General features: G+C 38.5%; 1 protein-coding gene across 1 annotated transcript in view; it reads right to left on the bottom strand.

Annotated features, from left to right (window-relative positions):
* Nucleotides 1-11,311: 11,311 nt before the first annotated feature.
* Nucleotides 11,312-21,017, bottom strand: part of LOC124621808 (stromal interaction molecule homolog) — a 133,756-nt gene continuing 124,050 nt past the window's right edge. Inside the window, exon 14 of the mRNA XM_047147245.1 lies at nt 11,312-13,157. Coding sequence (XP_047003201.1) covers nt 12,810-13,157 — 348 coding nt within the window. The 3' untranslated portion in view covers nt 11,312-12,809. The remainder of the gene's footprint in view (nt 13,158-21,017) is intronic.

The following is a 21,017-nucleotide window of genomic DNA, read 5'->3' on the forward strand; positions in this document are numbered from 1 at the left end:
ACATTAATGACACACTGTGATATCTGAGGAAATTTATCTCATACTTGATCTGATTAACCAACTGATGAAAAAGATGATCGTTATCCTCCCAAGTGGAGAGAGAGGGATTGAGAACCACATTGCACAAATTTTCGTAACCACAGGGAACAGTACTGCCAAATGGGCAGTATAATGGAGAAGCAGCACTGTGAAGATATGGCGTTATGAGAATGCAGCATGAAGCAATGAAGTTGGGAGGAGATTTTCAATGAGGACAAGAAAGGACAACACTAGACAGGTCAGCAGTGCAGCTTAAAAATATCTTTCATTGTGTTTACCTGCAGACAGAATCAAATCCTGTCTGATGGCAGAATTTTCTGGGATAAGGCAGCTAAGATCAAAACAGTATTATTGTACAGAAGTGTGTAGTAGGACTCCCAAATAACCTGAGGATTCTTAGACTTATGTGGCAATACATTTACTCCCTAATTGTATTTACGGTCAATTACGAGTGTGAACATAGGATGAAATGTGCAATTTACTAGCACTACAGTACAAGTAAAATTTTTTTTATGTAGACTATTCATCCCTATCTAGGGTTCATAATGGAGTTTTATATTCTGGCGCAGAAGACTATAACAGGTTGCCAGAAGATATCATGGAGGATATTGAATATCCCTGATATTCAGAAACAAAGTCAATTAATAACTCCTTAACCAATTCTACAATTTATCTGGACTCAGGGATGTGAATTTCACAGAATTATAATAATTGTGTATTAAACATTTTTTACTTTGTCAATACATAAGCAGCTGGCAGTGCTGTGTGTGAAAGTACACAAATGCTTTGTTTGAATTATTATAAAGAAGATGAGCAGTTGCCATTTTCAAAACAGCTGTTTTTTCACCTAATACACGTACACAAATAAATCTAGAGGAATAATTGTCACTGCCATCATATCAGCACTTGACAGTAGTAGCCAGCAGTGATTGCTTTTGTCTGAGAATGTACCACTTGACTTCTCTCACATTAACCAAGGCTTTCTTTAACAATGGGATTTAGGGAACGTGTGAATGAAGGAATGAATGAATTGAGAAATTGGTTTTGGCTCCAATTTCACTCTGAAAATACTCCTTCATCGACTTAAAGTTGTTTTAGAATCCAGGCATAAAGTTGTTGATTTTCCAAATCATCAACACAACTGGCAATAGAATTGATCACCAAAGACAAGTGCTAACTATTATGACTTTATGGGGCGCAAAATAAACACGTACACATGTGTAATTGGCCTATAGTGCTTTTGGTAAACTGTATTGAGTTTTCAATACAAAGATTCCAATGTGTCAAACTGAAAGTTTATAATCTGTGTGTTTTACCATTTTTGACTTATGGCAATTAAACATGGGCTTTACATAAAGAAACTATTCAAATTTGGGGGGGCTGGATATTGAGTAATTAAGGGATAGATTGCAGCAGTTACTTGGAGAGGGAGGAAAATAAAAAAAAGGATCAAGAAACAGAACAGAGTAGATGATGTAATTATGACTGCAACAAAATTAAAAGGAGCTGGGCAGTATAAATAGCCAGACAGAGAAATTGTAGGTGGACCAAGGAAGTTCTTTGCTACATTGCAAGAGATAAAAGATTGTGATAACAATGTAATGGAAAGTGGATATATCATATTAGAACATCTACAGGAGAAAAATGTATGCATATCGTTGAAGACCATAATGTGTTGAAATGTCTTGAAGAGAGCTTTATCCAGCAGTGGATATCAAGTATACTTTATTTTTTGAGGCAATGGCAACCACTGCACAATTGGTCAACAAGATGTGCTCTAATGTTACAGGAATACCAGTTAGAAATTTACTATATAGCAAGGAAGAATAACATAATGCTACATGCTGTCATGTTCACATGAGGGTTTAGAAATATTAAACGTTGTAGAACCAATGTTCAAAGAAATACAGAAAATGTCACGAAGAGTGGGGGGCAAAAAATATGTTCGGGAACTTCATTACAAACATAGAATTTGAACAAGACATACTCAAAAATCTGTTAATTGAGATGTATGCCTCTCAAGTCACATAACAGATGTATTAATGTAAAGAGTATGTTTGAAGTACACACATTCTGGACTGAAAAATATTTAGGCAAACTGTAAGAGAAATGGAACTTTGTTAAAATGGCCAGATGAGTGAAGAAGTTTCTCATAACAACTGGTCACAGCCAGCAAGCTAAAGTCATTAAAAGCACAGAAAGTAGATCAAATAGTTTCAACAGATTTGTACAGATCATAATCGATTGTGAGAACAAAAGGAAATTTTATTCTAATTATGGTCATAATGGAAGTGCTATCAAAATTTCTCTCTTTGTACACACACTCTAAAACAAATGGCAAGAATATTTCAGCCCACGTTTTAATACAATCTGGAGGCTACCACATGAGGAGTTACAAGGGCACAAAGCAAACATAATTTTTTTAAGAATATGTCTCTTTTCTAACTTTCTTTCTTTAATGGTCTGCAGAAGAACATTTAAAAATGGCACAAGAAATGATTACAAAAAAAGTCAATGAACAGAAGGAAGCACATGACACATTAGTAAGGCCTACTGTACATACTGTGTTGTTGAATGACTCTGGTAAACTGACACAATCCACATGAATCCACTGCTTAAAGACAACTGTGCTGTCAGGATTGTTTTCATCAAAAACTTGTTCCAAGAACGTTTCCAGTACTAATCTTCCCAGAAAACTTTTGCGCTGGTGGAGCACCTGCGCCTTTGATTCTAGAGTACACAAAATTTTTGCAATCACTGTATTGCATTGTAGTCATCTTCAAATGGACTAGCTGCTAGCATCAGCTTTACATTTTGCTGGATCACACACATGTACAGAATGCATTCCCAATGAGCTAACTGTCACACACCATATTGGGTGTGATTCACAAAACCACGAAAAGCCAATTTCAGATCCATTATGCTCACAATATTCAACGACCATCTCCTTCAAATTGCTGAGAAACAAGTATTTATGCTTTTAAACTTTTGATTCCATTTATTCGAATTGAAATATATCCTTTCTTTCCAAGACGCATTCAAGTGAATTTTTCACATTCGAAAAATTGTGTAACTCTTCTTGTCACTTCTTCAGCAAGTGCTTTGGCTTGCCTTCTCTTAGGAACAGCTAAAATTCCTTTTTCTGCCTTCTAGTTTGTAGAACCATGTATTCAGTAACTTTGAACTGTTCCACTGAATTCTTTATAGACCAATTAGTAGCACCAGTGTTAAGATTCATATTTTTTCCGGGCAGTTCCCTGTCTGCAGTTTATGCTCCATATCTTCGAAGAGTTTGTCATGGTCTTTACAGTTTGTGCACTGTTGCTTAGTACTTTGGTTCTATAGGCTTTGACGATCAATATTGTCAGCTGTGTCAATCTGCTCAGCAATGATTTCCTGCACCTGACTAATCTTTTGTTTTATGTAGATGTGCTGATCCCTTGCACTTATTCCTTGAAACTAATGCTGACAAATTTGTGTTCACACTTCCAGAGACTTCCTGTGCAGAAGCAGGGTCATCAGAATCTATGGAACTGATCTTGTTCAACTGCTTCAGATCAAATTCCTTTCTACAAGAAGTGCTTAACTCCTGGCCAGGCTTAACACTAACTCTCAGCAGATCTGTCTTCTCTGCAGCAGCCACTGTAATTGATGGCACATCTTTTCATTTTGCACTAACTCCTTTCCGAAGGGATTTTAGCAACGTTTTTTCAAAAATTCAAATTTGGTCAATGAAGAAGGTATGTCCACGATCCGTCATCTAAGTTTAGTTCACTTCGTCTTGATATCAGTTTTTGATCTTCTGCACCATACTCCTTGAAAATCTTGAAGCCTTTTTGGAAGTGTAGGTCTTCAGGTGGCAGTCAGGACAGTTACCTGATGACTACTAATAGCACATGGCAATAGGACAACAAGATTCTCATCCATTAATATTCAAATTCAAATCAAATGTAACATAATATAACTACCAGAATGAGATTTTCACTCTGCAGCGGAGTGTGTGCTGATATGAAACTTCCTGGCAGATTAAAACTGTGTGCCCGACCGAGACTCGAACTCGGGACCTTTGCCTTTCGCGGGCAAGTGCTCTACCAACTGAGCTACCGAAGCACGACTCACGCCCGGTACTCACAGCTTTACTTCTGCCAGTACCTCGTCTCCTACCTTCCAAACTTTACAGAAGCTCTCCTGCGAACCTTGCAGAACTAGCACTCCTGAAAGAAAGGATATTGCGGAGACATGGCTTAGCCACAGCCTGGGGGATGTTTCCAGAATGAGATTTTCACTCTGCAGTGGAGTGTGCGCTGATATGAAACTTCCTGGCAGATTAAAACTGTGTGCCCGACCGAGACTCGAACTCGGGACCTTTGCCTTTCGCGGGCAAGTGCTCTACCAACTGAGCTACCGAAGCACGACTCACGCCCGGTACTCACAGCTTCGCAAAGGTCCCGAGTTGGAGTCTCGGTCGGGCACACAGTTTTAAACTGCCAGGAAGTTTCATATCAGCGCACACTCCGCTGCAGAGTGAAAATCTCATTCTGGAAACATCCCCCAGGCTGTGGCTAAGCCATGTCTCCGCAATATCCTTTCTTTCAGGAGTGCTAGTTCTGCAAGGTTCGCAGGAGAGCTTCTGTAAAGTTTGGAAGGTAGGAGACGAGGTACTGGCAGAAGTAAAGCTGTGAGTACCGGGCGTGAGTCGTGCTTCGGTAGCTCAGTTGGTAGAGCACTTGCCCGCGAAAGGCAAAGGTCCCGAGTTCGAGTCTCGGTCGGGCACACAGTTTTAATCTGCCAGGAAGTTTCATAATATAACTACTTCAAATGAATTCTGCAATATGTAAATTGAAATGTATTATGAATATGTAAGTTAGTAAATATGAATATAATAGAGGGAAACATTCCACGTGGGAAAAATATATCTAAAAGCAAAGATGATGTAACTTACCAAAAAAGCGTTGGTATGTTGATAGAGACACTAACAAACACAAAAGCACACACAAAATTCAAGCTTTCGCAACCCACGATTGCTTCATCAGGAAAGAGGGAAGGAGAAGGAAAGACGAAAGGATGTGGGTTTTAAGGGAGAGGGTAAGGAGTCCTTCCAATCCCGGGAGCGGAAAGACTTACCTTAGGGAGAAAAAAGGACAGGTATACACTTGCACACACACCCATATCCATCCGCACATATACAGACACAAGCAGACATATGTAAAGGCCTTTACATACGTCTGCTTGTGTCTGTATATGTGCGGATGGATGTGTGTGTGTGTGCGCGACGCGCGCGCGCGGGTTGTGTGTGTGTGTGTGTGTGTGTGTGTGTGTGTGTGTGTGTGTGTGTGTGTGCGCGCGCGCGAGTGTATACCTGTCCTTTTTTCCCCCTAACCAACTGACCTGCCTACACTGTGAAGCTTTCTATGTGGGAATGACCAGCAACAAACTATCCATTCGCATGAATGGACACAGGCAGACAGTGTTTGTTGGTAATGAGGATCACCCTGTGGCTAAACATGCCTTGGTGCACGGCCAGCACATCTTGGCACAGTGTTACACCGCCCGGGTTATCTGGATACTGCCCACTAACACCAACCTGTCAGAACTCCGGAGATGGGAACTTGCCCTTCAGCATATCCTCTCTTCTCGTTATCCGCCAGGCCTCAATCTCCACTAATTTCTAATTTCAATTTGCCGCCGCTCGTACCTCACCTGTCTTTCAACAACATCTTTGCCTCTGTACTTCCGCCTCGACTGACATCTCTGCCCAAACTCTTTGCCTTTACAAATGTCTGCTTGTGTCTGCGTATGTGCGAATTGATATGTGTGTGTGTGCGCGAGTGTATACCTGTCCTTTTTTCCCCCTAAGGTAAGTCTTTCCGCTCCCAGGATTGGAATGACTCCTTACCCTCTCCCTTAAAACCCACTCTGAATTCTCTCATGAAGATTTCTAATCAATGAAAAACGAAATTTTAAAATCCTGTAATATGAATAAACAGCATGACTTAAGAACAGCATCACACTGGCACATCTGTAGCACAAGCCACCTGAAACAATGGTTACCCACTGCAAACATGTGAAATCTGAATTTCTCTTAAAAACTCTCTCACTAATGAAGTTTCAAATTTTACCCATCAGTCTGAATTACATTTTGCATGAAATCCTTGTCAGTTGATAACAAATCAGGTATGGGATCACAATTCAGTTTTCTTATACTGCAGAAATCTATGTCATTTCTAGGGTCCTGCAGCCGTTCTAGAAACTAAAAGCCCATTGTAAAGAGACATTACTCCTGCACAAAAAACCTGCTCTTTCTTATTGTGCCAATGAAAAGATTTATATATATACAGACTGAAGTGGCAAGTGAAAATTTGCCCCAAGGCCGGAAATCAAACCTGGGTCTCCTGTTTACTAGACAATTGTACTAACCAGTAAGCCACCTTGGCAGAGCGGTTCATACAACTGCACAGATTACCCTGGCACTCCTCCCTCCTCAATCCAAATTATCATTGTCACTCCAGTTGTAGGGAAGCAGCCTACTCACGCCGTATAAAATTCACATCAGTCTTTCCATTGTGTGCCAGCCTAGTCCACTGTAACTAGCTCTGACGTCATAAATGTTGTGCAATACTTTAAAAATCAAGTAAATAACCTGAAACATTTCTAGCATGTCAGGAGTAATACTAAATCAATATGTGTTGCATATCAGTTCAATAACTTTAACCATTTCCGAAATTTGGACTTTTTCTGTAAAAATCATTGGTGCAACAGAAAATAGCTAGAAACGTAAAAAAATTATATTTGGATTCCTTTTGCATAATAATTTAGTAGAAACAGTATTCTGGATCTCACAAATTAAAATTTTAGTTGAAATTCATGATTTTCCGGTTTTTGTCTTAGAAATTAAGGAAGCAAGATAGATTAAGTAGGCGAATAAATAAGGCTAGGATGTTAAAATTTAAGTAGAAGGGAGATCCGCTATAATCATAAAGATGTGAGAAGTTTCAATTGAATAACTATAAAACTATAGCAATAGCGTACCTCCAAAGGGCAAGTTCAGAGCTCGTCTACTGCGTGTAGTGTAATTAAATTAATTCTCTCGCCCAAAATATTTGACTTAGCCACGTCAGACTTTTATAATGATTACTTACCTGTGTGCTGAATGCACATTTAAATTGAGAGCTTCATCGGCCATCAGCAAAGGAAGCGATGAATTATTCAATAACTTAAAGTGGTGCATTACTAGCCCAGCGGCTAGTCGGGAGAGCAATTTTGATCAGGCGTTTCCTTAGCCGTCCGCACCGCGGCTTTATATATAAGAACGCGGCACGAGAGAAAAAGGCCCCAGTTCTCTCAGACGCTGAATAGCACACCACCTGTGCCGGGAGTCGCGTCGCGTCAGTATCATTGCTATAAACAGCCTCGGATGCCGTAATAAGTTACTCGGGATACGTGTAATCATGAAATCGGTTTTGAGTGAAGTGTTAATTCTGAGATGACTTTAATGATCTATCTTCAGTTTGCATATGTCGTATTTTCACGTGCCGCTGCGGGACAGACATTCTACCATTATTTAGCGTGGCGTTTGATGAACATTATCATCAAATTATGACGAGCATTCACTTAAACATTTAATTTGAACAGTTATAATTGCATCAGCACATTAGACTCTGAACTGCTCTGGTAGTTGGATTGTGTGGATTCTTTTTGGTTTGTGAGTTTCAGAATATAGTGAACCTTTTATAGAGAATCATTTTTGATTATGAATCCCAGACAATCTCCTAATTCCTCAGAGCTATAAGCTGTAGCTATAAGTGTATTTCTCAGATGAAGTGGGCACTAGGAATTCTAATTACAGGTTTCACATTTTGCTAAATCACTTTCTGGTTGCCAATATTGTAGTTAGAGAGCCAGTGTTGAGAACGGCAAAAGACTGCATAAATAATAGGAACATTTTTATAACGATTAATTCCACCCGCCGCCCCACATATGGTTAATCGACCGGGGAATGCATCTTTTCTGCATAACATTCTACATATATTAACAATTAAATTCCACCCGCCGCCCCACACAGTCTATTGCAAATTTCCCCTTACACATGAACAGAACTCTAATGACAACATTTTGCCCAGAGAGCTGGCTAGTTTCACTCTCATAATTGTTTTGGACAAGTTTTGTTTAACATATCTCTGGATACATTACAGCACTGTCACTTCAGCATAGCCTACTATGATGCTCCCTATATACAGTTGCAAAATATCATGGCAGATAATGATGATGTCTGGTTTGTGCGGCGCTCAACTGCACGGTTATCAGCGCCCATACAAAGTCCCAATTGTTACACAGTCCATTTTCTTTTCACAATCCAATTTAACCACTCTCACAAATGATGATGATGATGATGATGAAATTATGAGGACAACACAACCACCCAGTCCCTGTACTGAAAAAATCCCCAATGCGGCCAGGAGTCGAATCCGTAATCCCGTGATCCAGAGGCAGCAACGCTAGCCCCTAGACCACAAGCTGCGGAACTCATGGCATATAAAAGTTTAATGGTGAATGACTGCCCTTAAAGTCGAATCCAAATCTGTTGCGACAAAATTTGGTGGTAATTTTGGCATGGGTTAACAGCTATAATGCTAAGCATCCTTTTTTAAATTATAATGCTATATTCTACACTAAAAATTTATATAATGTACCAAATTTCACTCTTATTTGGCAACTAAAACTGATTTGGGGTCAAAACTGGGTCCTTTTGCAGCACAGCGCATCAACCAGACGACCGTCCATTAACCATGGGCCTATAACTCTTGAACCAAAGAACACTGAACCCAAAAATTCTGCACAGGTGCATTTGGGGTCTGGGGATACTTTACTAAAAAAATTCATGAAATTTGGAGGGGGTCAAGAAGAACCTTCTGAGATGTCCGTGATATGACAAGGAATGACCCCAAGATATCATTTACATGTGTATATCAGAAAGCAAATATCTTCTTAATAACCATATGATATCTACATATAATTGTCATTAATGACACCCTTAAATTTTATATTCTGATTAATACAACATCTTTTTCATTAATTATTAGGAGCATTATGTTGTTGTCAGTGTACTTATGAATCAATAAATGTGTAACTATATTCTAGTTACAGTGACAATTTGACTGTTTTACTACTTATGAACTTCTTGATGACTTAATTATGGATCCTTTTTTAATTTTTTTCAAAAATGAGATTGAAAAATATGGAGGGGAAAAAAGAAGTATGTATAAAGCATCCACCCACTGAACATGAAAAGTATAGTTTCAATATAAATGGCTGTAGTCCAACAGTGGACAATGCAGGATGGATAACACCAGCATTTCTGATTTGCATGGTGGGAACTCTCCCAGCAAATATCCTTCATTCCCGTAACCCCTGGCTGCTGCCTTTACTAGTCCCTGTTCTCCACCTGCCTATCCCATTTCTTGCTCCCACTCCAATACTACACACACCTTCTATCCTGTCAGTGCATTTATACATCCTTTCCTCTTCTCTACTCCCCCTACCCCATCCATCGCACAGTCTCCCGATGCTACACCTGGCAGTCCTATCCTGTCCCCACCATGTCAGCACTACCATCTCCCCACATCCCTACCTTTCTACCCCTTCCCCTTCCCACCCCTTGGAAGAAGGGCTTTGTCTGAAAGGTTAAATATTTTAACATTATTTTTCATTGTGCCTGCCTGAATGGTCAGTATTTTATAAGTAACTGTTACAATAAAATCAGAAATAGTGCAACATTATTGCTTAATAGTAACTGCATCACTACAACGATATAGTGAGTGATCTCTAGTGTTACTGTTAAGGGGGCACTTGGCTCCATAGTGTGTGTGTGCAGTAGTGTTTTGTGTTGTTATAGTTGTAGCTGTGTCATATTAATTGTGTTTGATAATTTAGCTTCATATACGATGGTTAGGCGTAATTCGTGGCAGACAGTCAAATGACTTTATATGAGAACGCCAGCCAGTGAATTACTGGATGAGCTTTCTGGGAACAAATGTCTGTCAGCGTTACAGAAGACCACAGTTTGAATTCCTCAAGCAGACTGCTACCATCATTCTATCCCACTGCTGAGTGGAGAATCAATGACAGCCTGATGAGAGGTGGGGATCACAGACTGTTAATGAATTTTCATTACTATGATGAAATGTTCATACTCTGTGGTCAACAATGTTATTGTGGTCCAATGATACTCTGATCTAGTTTTCTGGAAGTATTCTGATTTTATTTTTGTAGATATGTTCCAATCAATTGTGATGACAATTTTTTAAACAAGTCACTTACAGACACAGATAAATCCAATTCTATGGGTCCATTCAAATTTCCAATGAGTCTGTAATATCAAATCATACTGCATTCTCTTCAAAAATGAGCATTCACATGAAAGAAATTAACATATACTTTCAAATATAAGTACTGATATATACACATGTATGAACTTGGGTGATGTAGGAACATAACATCTTTAAAACACAAATTCAGTTTTTATAAGAGGAACATATGAAAGCACACACAAGCTGCTTCTTGGAACTTTCTGCAATCTAGTTGATACAAATTTATCTGAAATTCAGTTACAGAGTCACAAGGTGAGAATTACTTCTCTTGCATATCTGAGTTATAAATTATTAATCCAAGTGAAGACTTCAGAATTGTTGTGACACCATATACCGAAAGTTTTGTATTTTATTTTGATGTACAGCAGCTGCATATAAAAATTATTCGTACAATTTTATTTTCAATATACAGTCATAATGTAACCTACAAACAATTACAATATTTACAAATAAATTTGTACCACAACAAAAAATACTTGCAGTCAGTTTTTATAAAACTTCCTTTATTGATGAGTGGAAGGAAAAAAAAGGTCACACCTATCACGACACATGGAAGACATACCACCTCAAAATCTAAAATACAAGTCACAAAATTTATTTAACACTTAGGGAATGGCAATAAGGAAAAATCTCCAACACAAAGAGATCAACTTCGTACTGGTCTTTACAACATTTGATATGAAATTAATATGAAAGTACTATCAACTTAGTGACATGGTGCAAGAGATGCATACAGCAAGTATGAATTACACACACACACACACACACACACACACACACAGTGTTGCATAAAACTAGAAAACACAAAGTGCAAGAATACATACATGCTTTGCCTCACTCAGATACACTTAGGTGTCCATAGACATGCCATCAAAGAAGTGCACACACACACACACACACACACACACACACACACACACAGTGTTGCATAAAACTAGAAAACACAAAGTGCAAGAATACATACATGCTTTGCCTCACTCAGATACACTTAGGTGTCCATAGACATGCCATCAAAGAAGTGCACACACACACACACACACACACACACACACAGACAGACAGACAGACAGAGAGAGAGAGAGAGAGAGAGAGAGAGGGGGGGGGGGGGGGAGAGACATGGGAGGGGGAATGGGGATGGATGTGAAGGAAAAGTCAATGGCAGACATATTAAAGATTATGAACATTCCTTGTAACAGATCCAGAATAAGAAATGCATTCCTATCTCAATAGTTAAATACCGGAAGCATTTTGTAAACATTTACCAGCACTAACTTCTAAGTAGTTCACAGGAAAGATTTCTTTCCTCCATGAAAGAGTGTTAACAATAAATACATAAATGAGAACTTGTTACACAAAGTGTAACTTACATTCATCTTACATAGTAAAAGTAAAATGGCATACCTGTGAATGAGTAACCGATCAGAAAACTCTGCCCAAAAAATGTTTTGTAAAAAAGTAAGTACAAAATGAAAATCTAATACTGTTTCAACAATTATCAGAATTTTTTGGCTTCTTCTGAATATGCTGCCATAGTTTTAAAAGTAAAATAAACTTTCATCAGTATTCATATGTGGCTCATCAAAAACTATTTTCAATATGAGTTCACATGAATTTTCATTTCATTTACCATATTTACAGACCCCTATGCTTCAGAGTGCATTCTAAAAAGAAAATAAATAAGAGTTACCTTAAACTGAGAATGAACTAGGAAAAAAAAATCAATATTTCACTGGCAATAAATATGTGCATATGAGTTCTGATGAATTATCTGATTTAAAATAAATGTCTAAATTAATAAAAATAGCAAACAATATTATTTAAATAAACATAGATAGAAACACCTGCATTAACATTATTGCTCAGCCACGACCAAAATTATATAAAGCCTATATTGCTTTTACTGGTATTTAGAAATATTTATGATAATTGGCTGCTGATATATCGGTGACAGCAAAATTTCAACCTAAGTACTAACTATCATCCCACCTGAGTGATTAAAATCACATAGTTACAACAAAAATGAGGAAGACAAATTAAGAAATGAAAATCTGCAGTTTAACATATCACATATACCTTGTAAGATTACTAAATTATTTGTGCAGCCAGGAGGAAATTTAGGTTTTGTCAGATAGGAAATTAAATAGAATATACCTGAAAAACCAGTTTCCAGTATAAGTGTTATAGGTTCAGCACCATAAATAATTAAAGCACACATCTTTTACCTCTCATAAACAGCCAGAGCTCAAAAAGTTCAACGCTGGTACAACTGAGAGGATTATGTTCTCCTATATCCTCTAACTCAAGAAACATGGACACAGTTCCCAAATATGAACTGAGTCTGTCTTCCTTTTCATGTTTCTTTATAATTAACAACATAAAATTGTTTTTTTTTGTTAAATATCTTCAAGTCATTCTGCTCTTCGGCTTACGAGTAGAGAAAAAAAATGGTTTGCGCTTTCTCCGACGATTGTCATCCTCAGGTGTAGAATTTGAGTCTGTAGAGTAGGTTTCATCATCTAAGGATGGCGTCGGCTCTTTTGTATTTTCCCTTGTAGTGTTCTCCCTTGATGTTATCTGGTCTCTATTCACACTTTCTTGTGACGAAACGTCTTTATAACTGTCCTGAGGATTATATTCTCTATAGGATCCAAACTGATCTCTTGACTGCCTCTTTGTTGAAGTAACTATCTTTCTGTGTGCTCCTGATGAGTCAAGGCATGTTTCTGACTGTGAAATGGCACCAACTGAACCCTGCCGGAACATGAAACAGGTTTGTGGAAGAATAGTTATTAAAGGTCACACAAATATTTATTAACAGTAAACAATAAATGAAACATCTGTTGGACATACTGCAGAATGGCAAGAAAGCAGAGATAACTTCAAGAATACAAAACAAGGAAAAAATTATAGAATAGAAAGTGCACTCTAGACTGTTTCATTTTCGTCTTATCCATAAAATAATGTACCTATGTTTCACATCATGAGGTAAGCGGCTGTAGGAAATTACAACTTTTACCCTAAAACTAGTTCACAAACTTTTAGCAAAATTAGGTTATGTCACTTCATATCAAACACAGAGTGGCAGAGCACCACTGTTGAACATCCTTTGCAAGCAATTAGATGCTCATAGATTACTGTCTGAACATCTCAAAATTATAATTTGTACATTTGTGCCTTTCAGAAATTTATCTGCTTCACACAATGCTGCTGTTCCTCTCTTGATTTTAGCTGTCTCTGCGTATTCCTTTACATGACAGTTTATTACATAGCACTGTCCCCTGTCAATACAGCTCCTACTTTTCCCAAGGTTGTTTTATGCAGCTGCAAAATTATCGCAAGTTAATTGCACATTCTCACATCATTCTATTATGACCATGAATTCACAGTTCTTGTACAGCAAATATATTTAATGCAACAATGTAAACAATCAATTTTTGGGAATATAATGTAATTGGATAGATTAAAAATCTATTCAGGAGAGTGTTCTGCTGCCACTTGGTGAGTAGATTTTTTTTATCTATCCAAAGATATGAGGCGTGTTTTTTTTTTTTTTTTTTTTAAAAAGAAGTACCATTTTGAAATTTTAAAAAAAGAGGTGCTAAGATATCTCAATAATTTTATTTTTACATGAAATCCTGTACCTTAATCTACACACTGACACCATTACAGTCTGATTCTTCCTTGTTTACGTTGTGTACTGAGTGTAATCGCGAGTCCCGCCGACTGTGAAGTACGGGCTGTTATAAGATTTCTTAGTGCTAAAGGCCTAAAAGCGATTGATATTCATCGTGCGATCTGTGCAGTTTACGGAGAAAACATTATGAGTGATGGAATGGAAAGAAAGTGGGTGAGAGCATTTAAAGATGGCAACACAAATGTGCATGATGAACAACGGAGTGGGCGTCCTTCGGTCTTAAATGAAAGTTTGGTGCAGGAAGTGGACAATAAGGTGAGAGAAAACAGATGCTTTACGATTTCCTCCTTGCGGGATGACTTTCCTAATGTTTCACGTAGTGTTTTGTACGGCATTGTGACCAAGCACTTGAATTACCAAAAATTGTGCGCACGTTGGGTACCAAAAATGTTGACAGATGTGCACAAAACCAAACGTTTAGACAGTGCATTGACTTTCCTTGAGCAGTATCACAACGACGGTGATGATTTCTTAAGCCAAATTGTTATGGGCGATGAAACATGGGTGGCCTACGTCACACCAGACTCAAAGCAACAGCCCATGGAACTGAGCAAGGGCATTGTTTTGCTGCAAGACGATGCCCGTCTGCATGTGGCGAATCAGACCAAAGATCTCATCACATCTTTTCAATGGGAAACTCTAGAGCATCCTCCATACACCCCCAATCTTGCGCCCAGTGACTACCATCCGTTCTGTTTTTGAAGAAACACCTGGGCGGTCAGCGTCTTCAAGACGATGACGAAGTCAAAACAGTGGTGATGCAGAGGTTAACAAGTCAGGCGGCAGACTCCTATGAGGAGGTTATTCCAAAACTGGTACAACATTATGACAAGTGCCTCAATACTGACGAAAATTATGTGGAAAAGTAGATTAATGTACAGGCTTTCATGTAAAAATAAAATTATTGAGATATCTTAGCACGTCTTTTTTTTTTAAAATTTCAAAATGGTACTTACTTAAAAAACACGCCTTGTATTTAATGACTAGATGAACTCCGTATACATGAACAATACCTGAGACTGACTACTGCAGCAGCCCCCGCCCCCTCCCACTCTGCACACAACATTTTCTTTAAAGGAGGGATAACATGTCAAGGGTGCCCATACCACAGTTTGTAGGCAGTAATTTACATCTAGGTGTATGGAGTATTTTTAATATCTTGGAAGACAAAGGGCAACTTTAAGTAGCCATAAAAAGTTCTATTTCTGGGCCTGTTAAAAACCTCGGTAATACAGGCTTTTAATTCATTTTCTTGAAAGAAAAACACCTGACTACACTATATTTTCTCCTTTCCTCGAGAGAGGGGAGCAGCTGTGCCCCCCCCCCCCCCCCCCCCTCTTTACCACTGGATTTAGGAACTCTTGGAACATGAGGTTGACTTTACTCAGTCAAAACCCTTTCCTAGCCTTCCACAATAACCCTGTCCTGCTCACTGAATATCTGAAAATATCTGAGAGATGCATTTCAGTATCTAGTTACTGGGCATGTTAAGCTACATAGCAGCAAAGGTCTGGTTACTTGTGTCACCATGCACATACTAGTAAGGATCTGATAGTTGTGTCACCATTTGGGTCATTTGAATCTCCCCATTTTGAAGCTTGTGCTTTAAAATCATGAAAAGGGAAACTGACTCTCCAACATATACTTGACTGTCATATATTCAGTCTTAATTATCACAACTGAGTCATTCCAGAAGTGCACCAGTTTTAGAAATGGCCCCAGCTTGGCCATTTCTGAATCACATAACTTTTTTTTGAGTAGGTTCAACATTGTCTTAGATGGATATGTATAAAGTTACAGTTTGCTGCCTTCTTTGGTTCCATTTCCATAGCCTCCCAAATAGGAGTCACGCATTTGCGCAACAACAGGCGTGCTAAAATGCCCATTTTGGATACACACCTTTTTGAGCTCGACAGTAATATATTACTCAGTAGATTTTTTAAAAAAAATTATTTAATAGATAAAAAATCCACTCATCAAGCAGCAGCAGAATACATACATAAAAGACGGTTGTAATTGACAAGCTTTCGGAGCCATGACTACTCCTCCAGGCAGAAGCGTTGAAGGGGAAGGAATAAGGGTGAAGGAAAAGGACTGGAGAGGTCTAGGAAAACGGATAGATTTCGGGAAAGTCACCCAGAACTGTTGGTCGGGGGAGACTTACTGTACGCAATGAGAAGGAAAGACAGATTGTTGAGGACTGCATCAGACGAGATTCGAAGACCTGAGAGCTTAAAGGTGGAAGTTGGGATAATATGCAGACAGAGATTACTACTTAAACATCATGCCATCAGTTAATAAGAGTGAAAAGTTAAGTGAACTGTACATAACAGAGATAGGAGGAGGGCAAATACATCTGATGACAGCTGTACTACTTTGAAAATTGCACTGTGTGACTCGGATGGGCCATTTTTAGCCAGCTATAAATTACGATTTTATGGACAGATTCAGCCAGGAATTGGTGATGACACTCAACCATGCTGTCATCTTGTGCTTTTTCTACAGTAGCCTCTGTCCTCCTCTACAAAAAATATATGCAGGAGCAAAATTGATGAAAACATTTTGGTTGCATATTTTTGGGACTTTTGGGGAACCAGTTCTCAACTGTATGTTTTTTGACCTTTTTATCTTGTTATATCTTGAAAGAATATTCTTTAAGCTTCAGAAGCTATATGGTTTAATTTTGGATTCAGGAATACTTTTCTGAGTCATCAGTCTTCTGATTGGTTTGACGCGGCATGCCACAATTTCCTCTCCTGTGCTAGCCTTTTCATCTTGGAGTAAGCATTTGCAACCTACATCCTCAATTATTTGCTGGCTGTATTCCAGTCTCTGTCCTCCTCTACAGTTTTTACCTCTACAGCTCCCTCTAGTACTGTGAAGTAATTCCCCGATGTCTTAACAGATTTCCTATCATCCTGCCCCTTCTTTTCGTCAGTCTTTTCCACATATTCCTTTCCTCATCAATTCTGCAGAGAACCTCCTCATTCCTTAAATTATCATTCCACCTAATTTTCAACATTTTTCAGTAGCACATCATCTCACACGCTTCGATTCTATTATGATCCAGTTTTCCCACAACCAATGTTTCACTGCCGTACAATGCCATGCTCCAACATATGTACATTCCCAGAAACTTCTTCGTCTAATGAAGGCCTTCATTTGATACTAGTAGAGTTCCCTTGGCCAGGGGTGCCCTTTTTGCCAGTGCTAGACTGCTGGTAGAAGTTGACCTCAGGGAAGATCAGTTTAGATTTCCGAGAAATGTAGGAACATGTGAGGCAATACTGACCCTATAACTTATCTTAGAAGACATTTAAGGAAGGGCAAGGCTTTATTTATAGCACTTGTAGACCTAGAGAAGGCTTTTGATGACATCAACTGGAATACTCTCTTTCAAAATCTGAAGGTAGCAGGAGTAAAACACAGAGCACAAAACGCTCTTTACAACTTGTGCAGAAACAAGATGGCAGTTGTAAGAGATGAGGGGCGTGAAATGATAGCAGTGGTTGAGAAGGGTGTGAGACACGGTTGTAGCCAGTCCCCGATGTTACTCAATCTGCACATTGAGTGAGCAGTAAAGGAAACCAAAGAAACATTTGGAGTAGGAATTAAAGTTCAGGGAGAAGGAGGAAAAAACTTTGAGATTTGCTGATGAAATTGTAATTCTGTCAGACTACAAAGATCTTGGAACAGCTGTTGAATGGAATGGACAATGTCTTGAAAGGATGATATATATATTTAAAACCAAGGATAATGGAATGTAGTCGAATAAATCAGGTGATACTGAGGGAATTACATTTGGAAATGAGACACTTGAAGTAAAAGATGAATTTTGCTATTTGAGCAACAAACAGATGATGGCTAAAATAGAGGGGATATGAAATGTAGACTGGCAATGGAAAGAAAGTGTTTTGGAAGAAGAGACTGTTAGCATTGAATATAAAGTTAAGTGTTAGGAAGTCTTTTCTGAAGGTGTTTGTCTGGAGTGTAGCCATATGTAGAAATGAAAAATGTATGATAAGTAATTTAGAAAAGAAAAGAATAGAAACTTTTGAAATGTGGTGCTGCAGAAGAATGCCAAAACTTAGATGGGTAGATCACGTAACTAACGAGAAGGTACTGAATTGGGAAGACAAGATATTTTTTGCACAATTTGACTAAAAGAAGGGATCAGTTGACAGGACACAATCTCAGACATCATGGGATCACAAATTTAACACTGGAGGGAAGTGTGAGGGGAAGGGGGATCGTAGATGGAGACCAAGAGATGAATACAGCAAGCAGATTCAGAAAGATGTAGGTTGCACTAGTCATTTGGAGATGATGAGGCTTGCAGAGGACACAGTAACATGGAGAGCTGCATCAAATCAGTCTTTGGACCAAAGGCCGTAACAACAACAAAAGTATGTTTTTTATGTCCCCCTTGCTCAATTCTTGATAGCTTATTTTGCTACCTAGGTAGCAAATTTCTTTGACTCCCTTTACTTCATAATCCCCAGTTTTGATGATAAGTTTCTTGCTTCTGTTTACTCCATTCAACAAATCTTGTAATTCTTATTCACTTTCATTGAGGATAGCAATGTCATCAGCAAATCTTATACTGATATATTTCTACCTTGAATTTTGATCCCACTTTTGAACCTTTCGTTTTATTTCCAACATTGCTTCTTTGATGCATGGACTGAACACTGCTGCCCTGATGCCCTTTTTCATCCATGCACTTCAGCCTTGCTCTTCCAGTCTTATTGTTCCCTTAAAGATCTTGTAAATATTGTATACTGGCAGTCTTCCCCCATAGTTCACCTCCATTTATCTCAGGATGTTGGATACCTTGCAGCATTTTACATTGTTGAATGCTTTTTCCGGGTAGACAATTCTTATGAATAGGCTTATGTCCTGATTTTGCTTCAGTCTTGGTTTACTATCAACTGCAACTTCAGAACTGCCTCTCTGGTCAGTGACTTGGATGCATGAGTCATTAAGCTGATTACAGAATAATTCTTGCATTTATAAGCTCTTGCTGTCTTCAGAAGTGCGTGGATGATGTTTCTCTGAAAGTACGATGGTATATCGCCAGTCTCATATATTATACATACCAAAGTGAATAGTCATTTTATTGCCGTTTCTCTAAATGATTTTAGAAATTTTGGTGGAATGTTATCTATCCCTTCTGTCTTTTTTTTTTATTTTAAGCTGCCCAAAGCTCTCTTAAATTCTGATTCGAACACCATATCCCCTATCTCTTCCCTGTCGACTCCTGTTTCTTCTTCTATCACTTCATCAAACAAGTCCTCTCTGTAAAAAGCGGCCTTCATTGCACTCTTTCCGCCTATCTGTTCACTCCTTTGCATTTAACAGACGAATTCCCATTGCACTCTTAATATTACCACCCTACATTTTAATTTCACTGAAGGGTGTTTTGACTTTTCTATATGCTCTTCCAACAAGTTTTTCGATTTCTTCATATTTTTCACGCAGCCATTTGTCTTAACTTCCCTGCACTTACTATTTATTTCATTCCTATGTGACTTGCGTTTCTGTATTCCTGAATTTCCCTCAGCATCTTTCTACTACCTTCTTTCGCCAATCAACTGAAGTTTCTTTGTAGTTACCTTTCTTGTAGCTACGTTTTTCTTTTCGGCTTCTGTGATTGCCCTTTTCGAGGCCTCCATTCCTCAACAGAATGGCCTACCAAAATATTAATTAATTATCCATTCAACATTCGCATGTATACAGAAGCACTGTTATCGGAGTTGGTTTGCTGGCGATTCTGATGAGAATAACTTTATCACTGAACTGTTCACAGTAACTCAATCTCTGCCCTAACTTCTTATTTATAACAAATCCCACTAACGTTATAACATTTGCTGCTGCTGTACATATTATACTATAATAGACTGACCAGAAATCCTTGCCCTCATTCCATTTCACTTTACTGATCACCACTATATCTAGACTGAGCCTTAGCATTTCCTTTGTCAGATTTTCTAGCTTCCCCATCATGTTCAAAATTCTGATATTCCGTGCCCCCACTCTCAGAACGTTACCATTTTGTTGGTTATTCAATCTTTTTCTCATGGTCACCACCTCTTTGGGAGCCCCTCCAAGAGTTCTGAATGAGGATCTAGTCTGGAATCTTTTGACAATGGAGAGATCATCATGACACTTTTTCAGTTCCAGGCCACATGCTCTGTGGATCTCTAGTGCAATAGCATGCATTGCTTTCTGGATCTTCATGCCATTTAGGAGCAATTTCCCACCCCCCAAGGGCAAGAGAGTGTACTGAACCTCTATCTGTTCCTTCACCTCCTTTGACAAGGTCTTCAGCAAACAATGATGCCTTTTTATACCTGAAGTCTTAAAGACGCTACCCCTAAACCACAGAAGTTAATAGATGAAAAACATCTCTCAAAAAGTTATACTTTTCATGGTTATGTACATGCTGGAATGTCACATTAATGAGTTTTCAGAAAGAAAAATCAGTGAAAACTGCTTTTATGTCGGTAAAATACAAGTGTAGTTATGTACAAATCAATTTCAACCAATAAGCAGCAATAAAACAACTGAAAATTCCGAAAGTTACACCTTTAAATCACAGTACATCACAGGATTCATTCTTTTCCACTTTCGACTGAGCACATTGCCAATACTGTCTTTTCAGATTCGGAGTAAATTTATTGCCATGCTGATCATGATACTGTTGATACTTTTATGATTTCGCATGTGTTTTGGACTGGAAAAGACTGGTAGCTGATGCTAGTTTGCAGAAGCCTTTATATATCCAAGTATTGATGCCTCTTGATCTGTTTAACTTTGTCAATGACAACATTTGAGGGATCAATACCCCCCCCCCCCACACACACACACACACGCACACACACAGAAAGAGACTAACACATTCAGTTTGATCGAAC

Source organism: Schistocerca americana, chromosome 7 (genome assembly GCF_021461395.2).
Source record: "Schistocerca americana isolate TAMUIC-IGC-003095 chromosome 7, iqSchAmer2.1, whole genome shotgun sequence".
In the NCBI taxonomy this organism is placed as follows: Eukaryota; Metazoa; Arthropoda; class Insecta; order Orthoptera; family Acrididae; genus Schistocerca; species Schistocerca americana.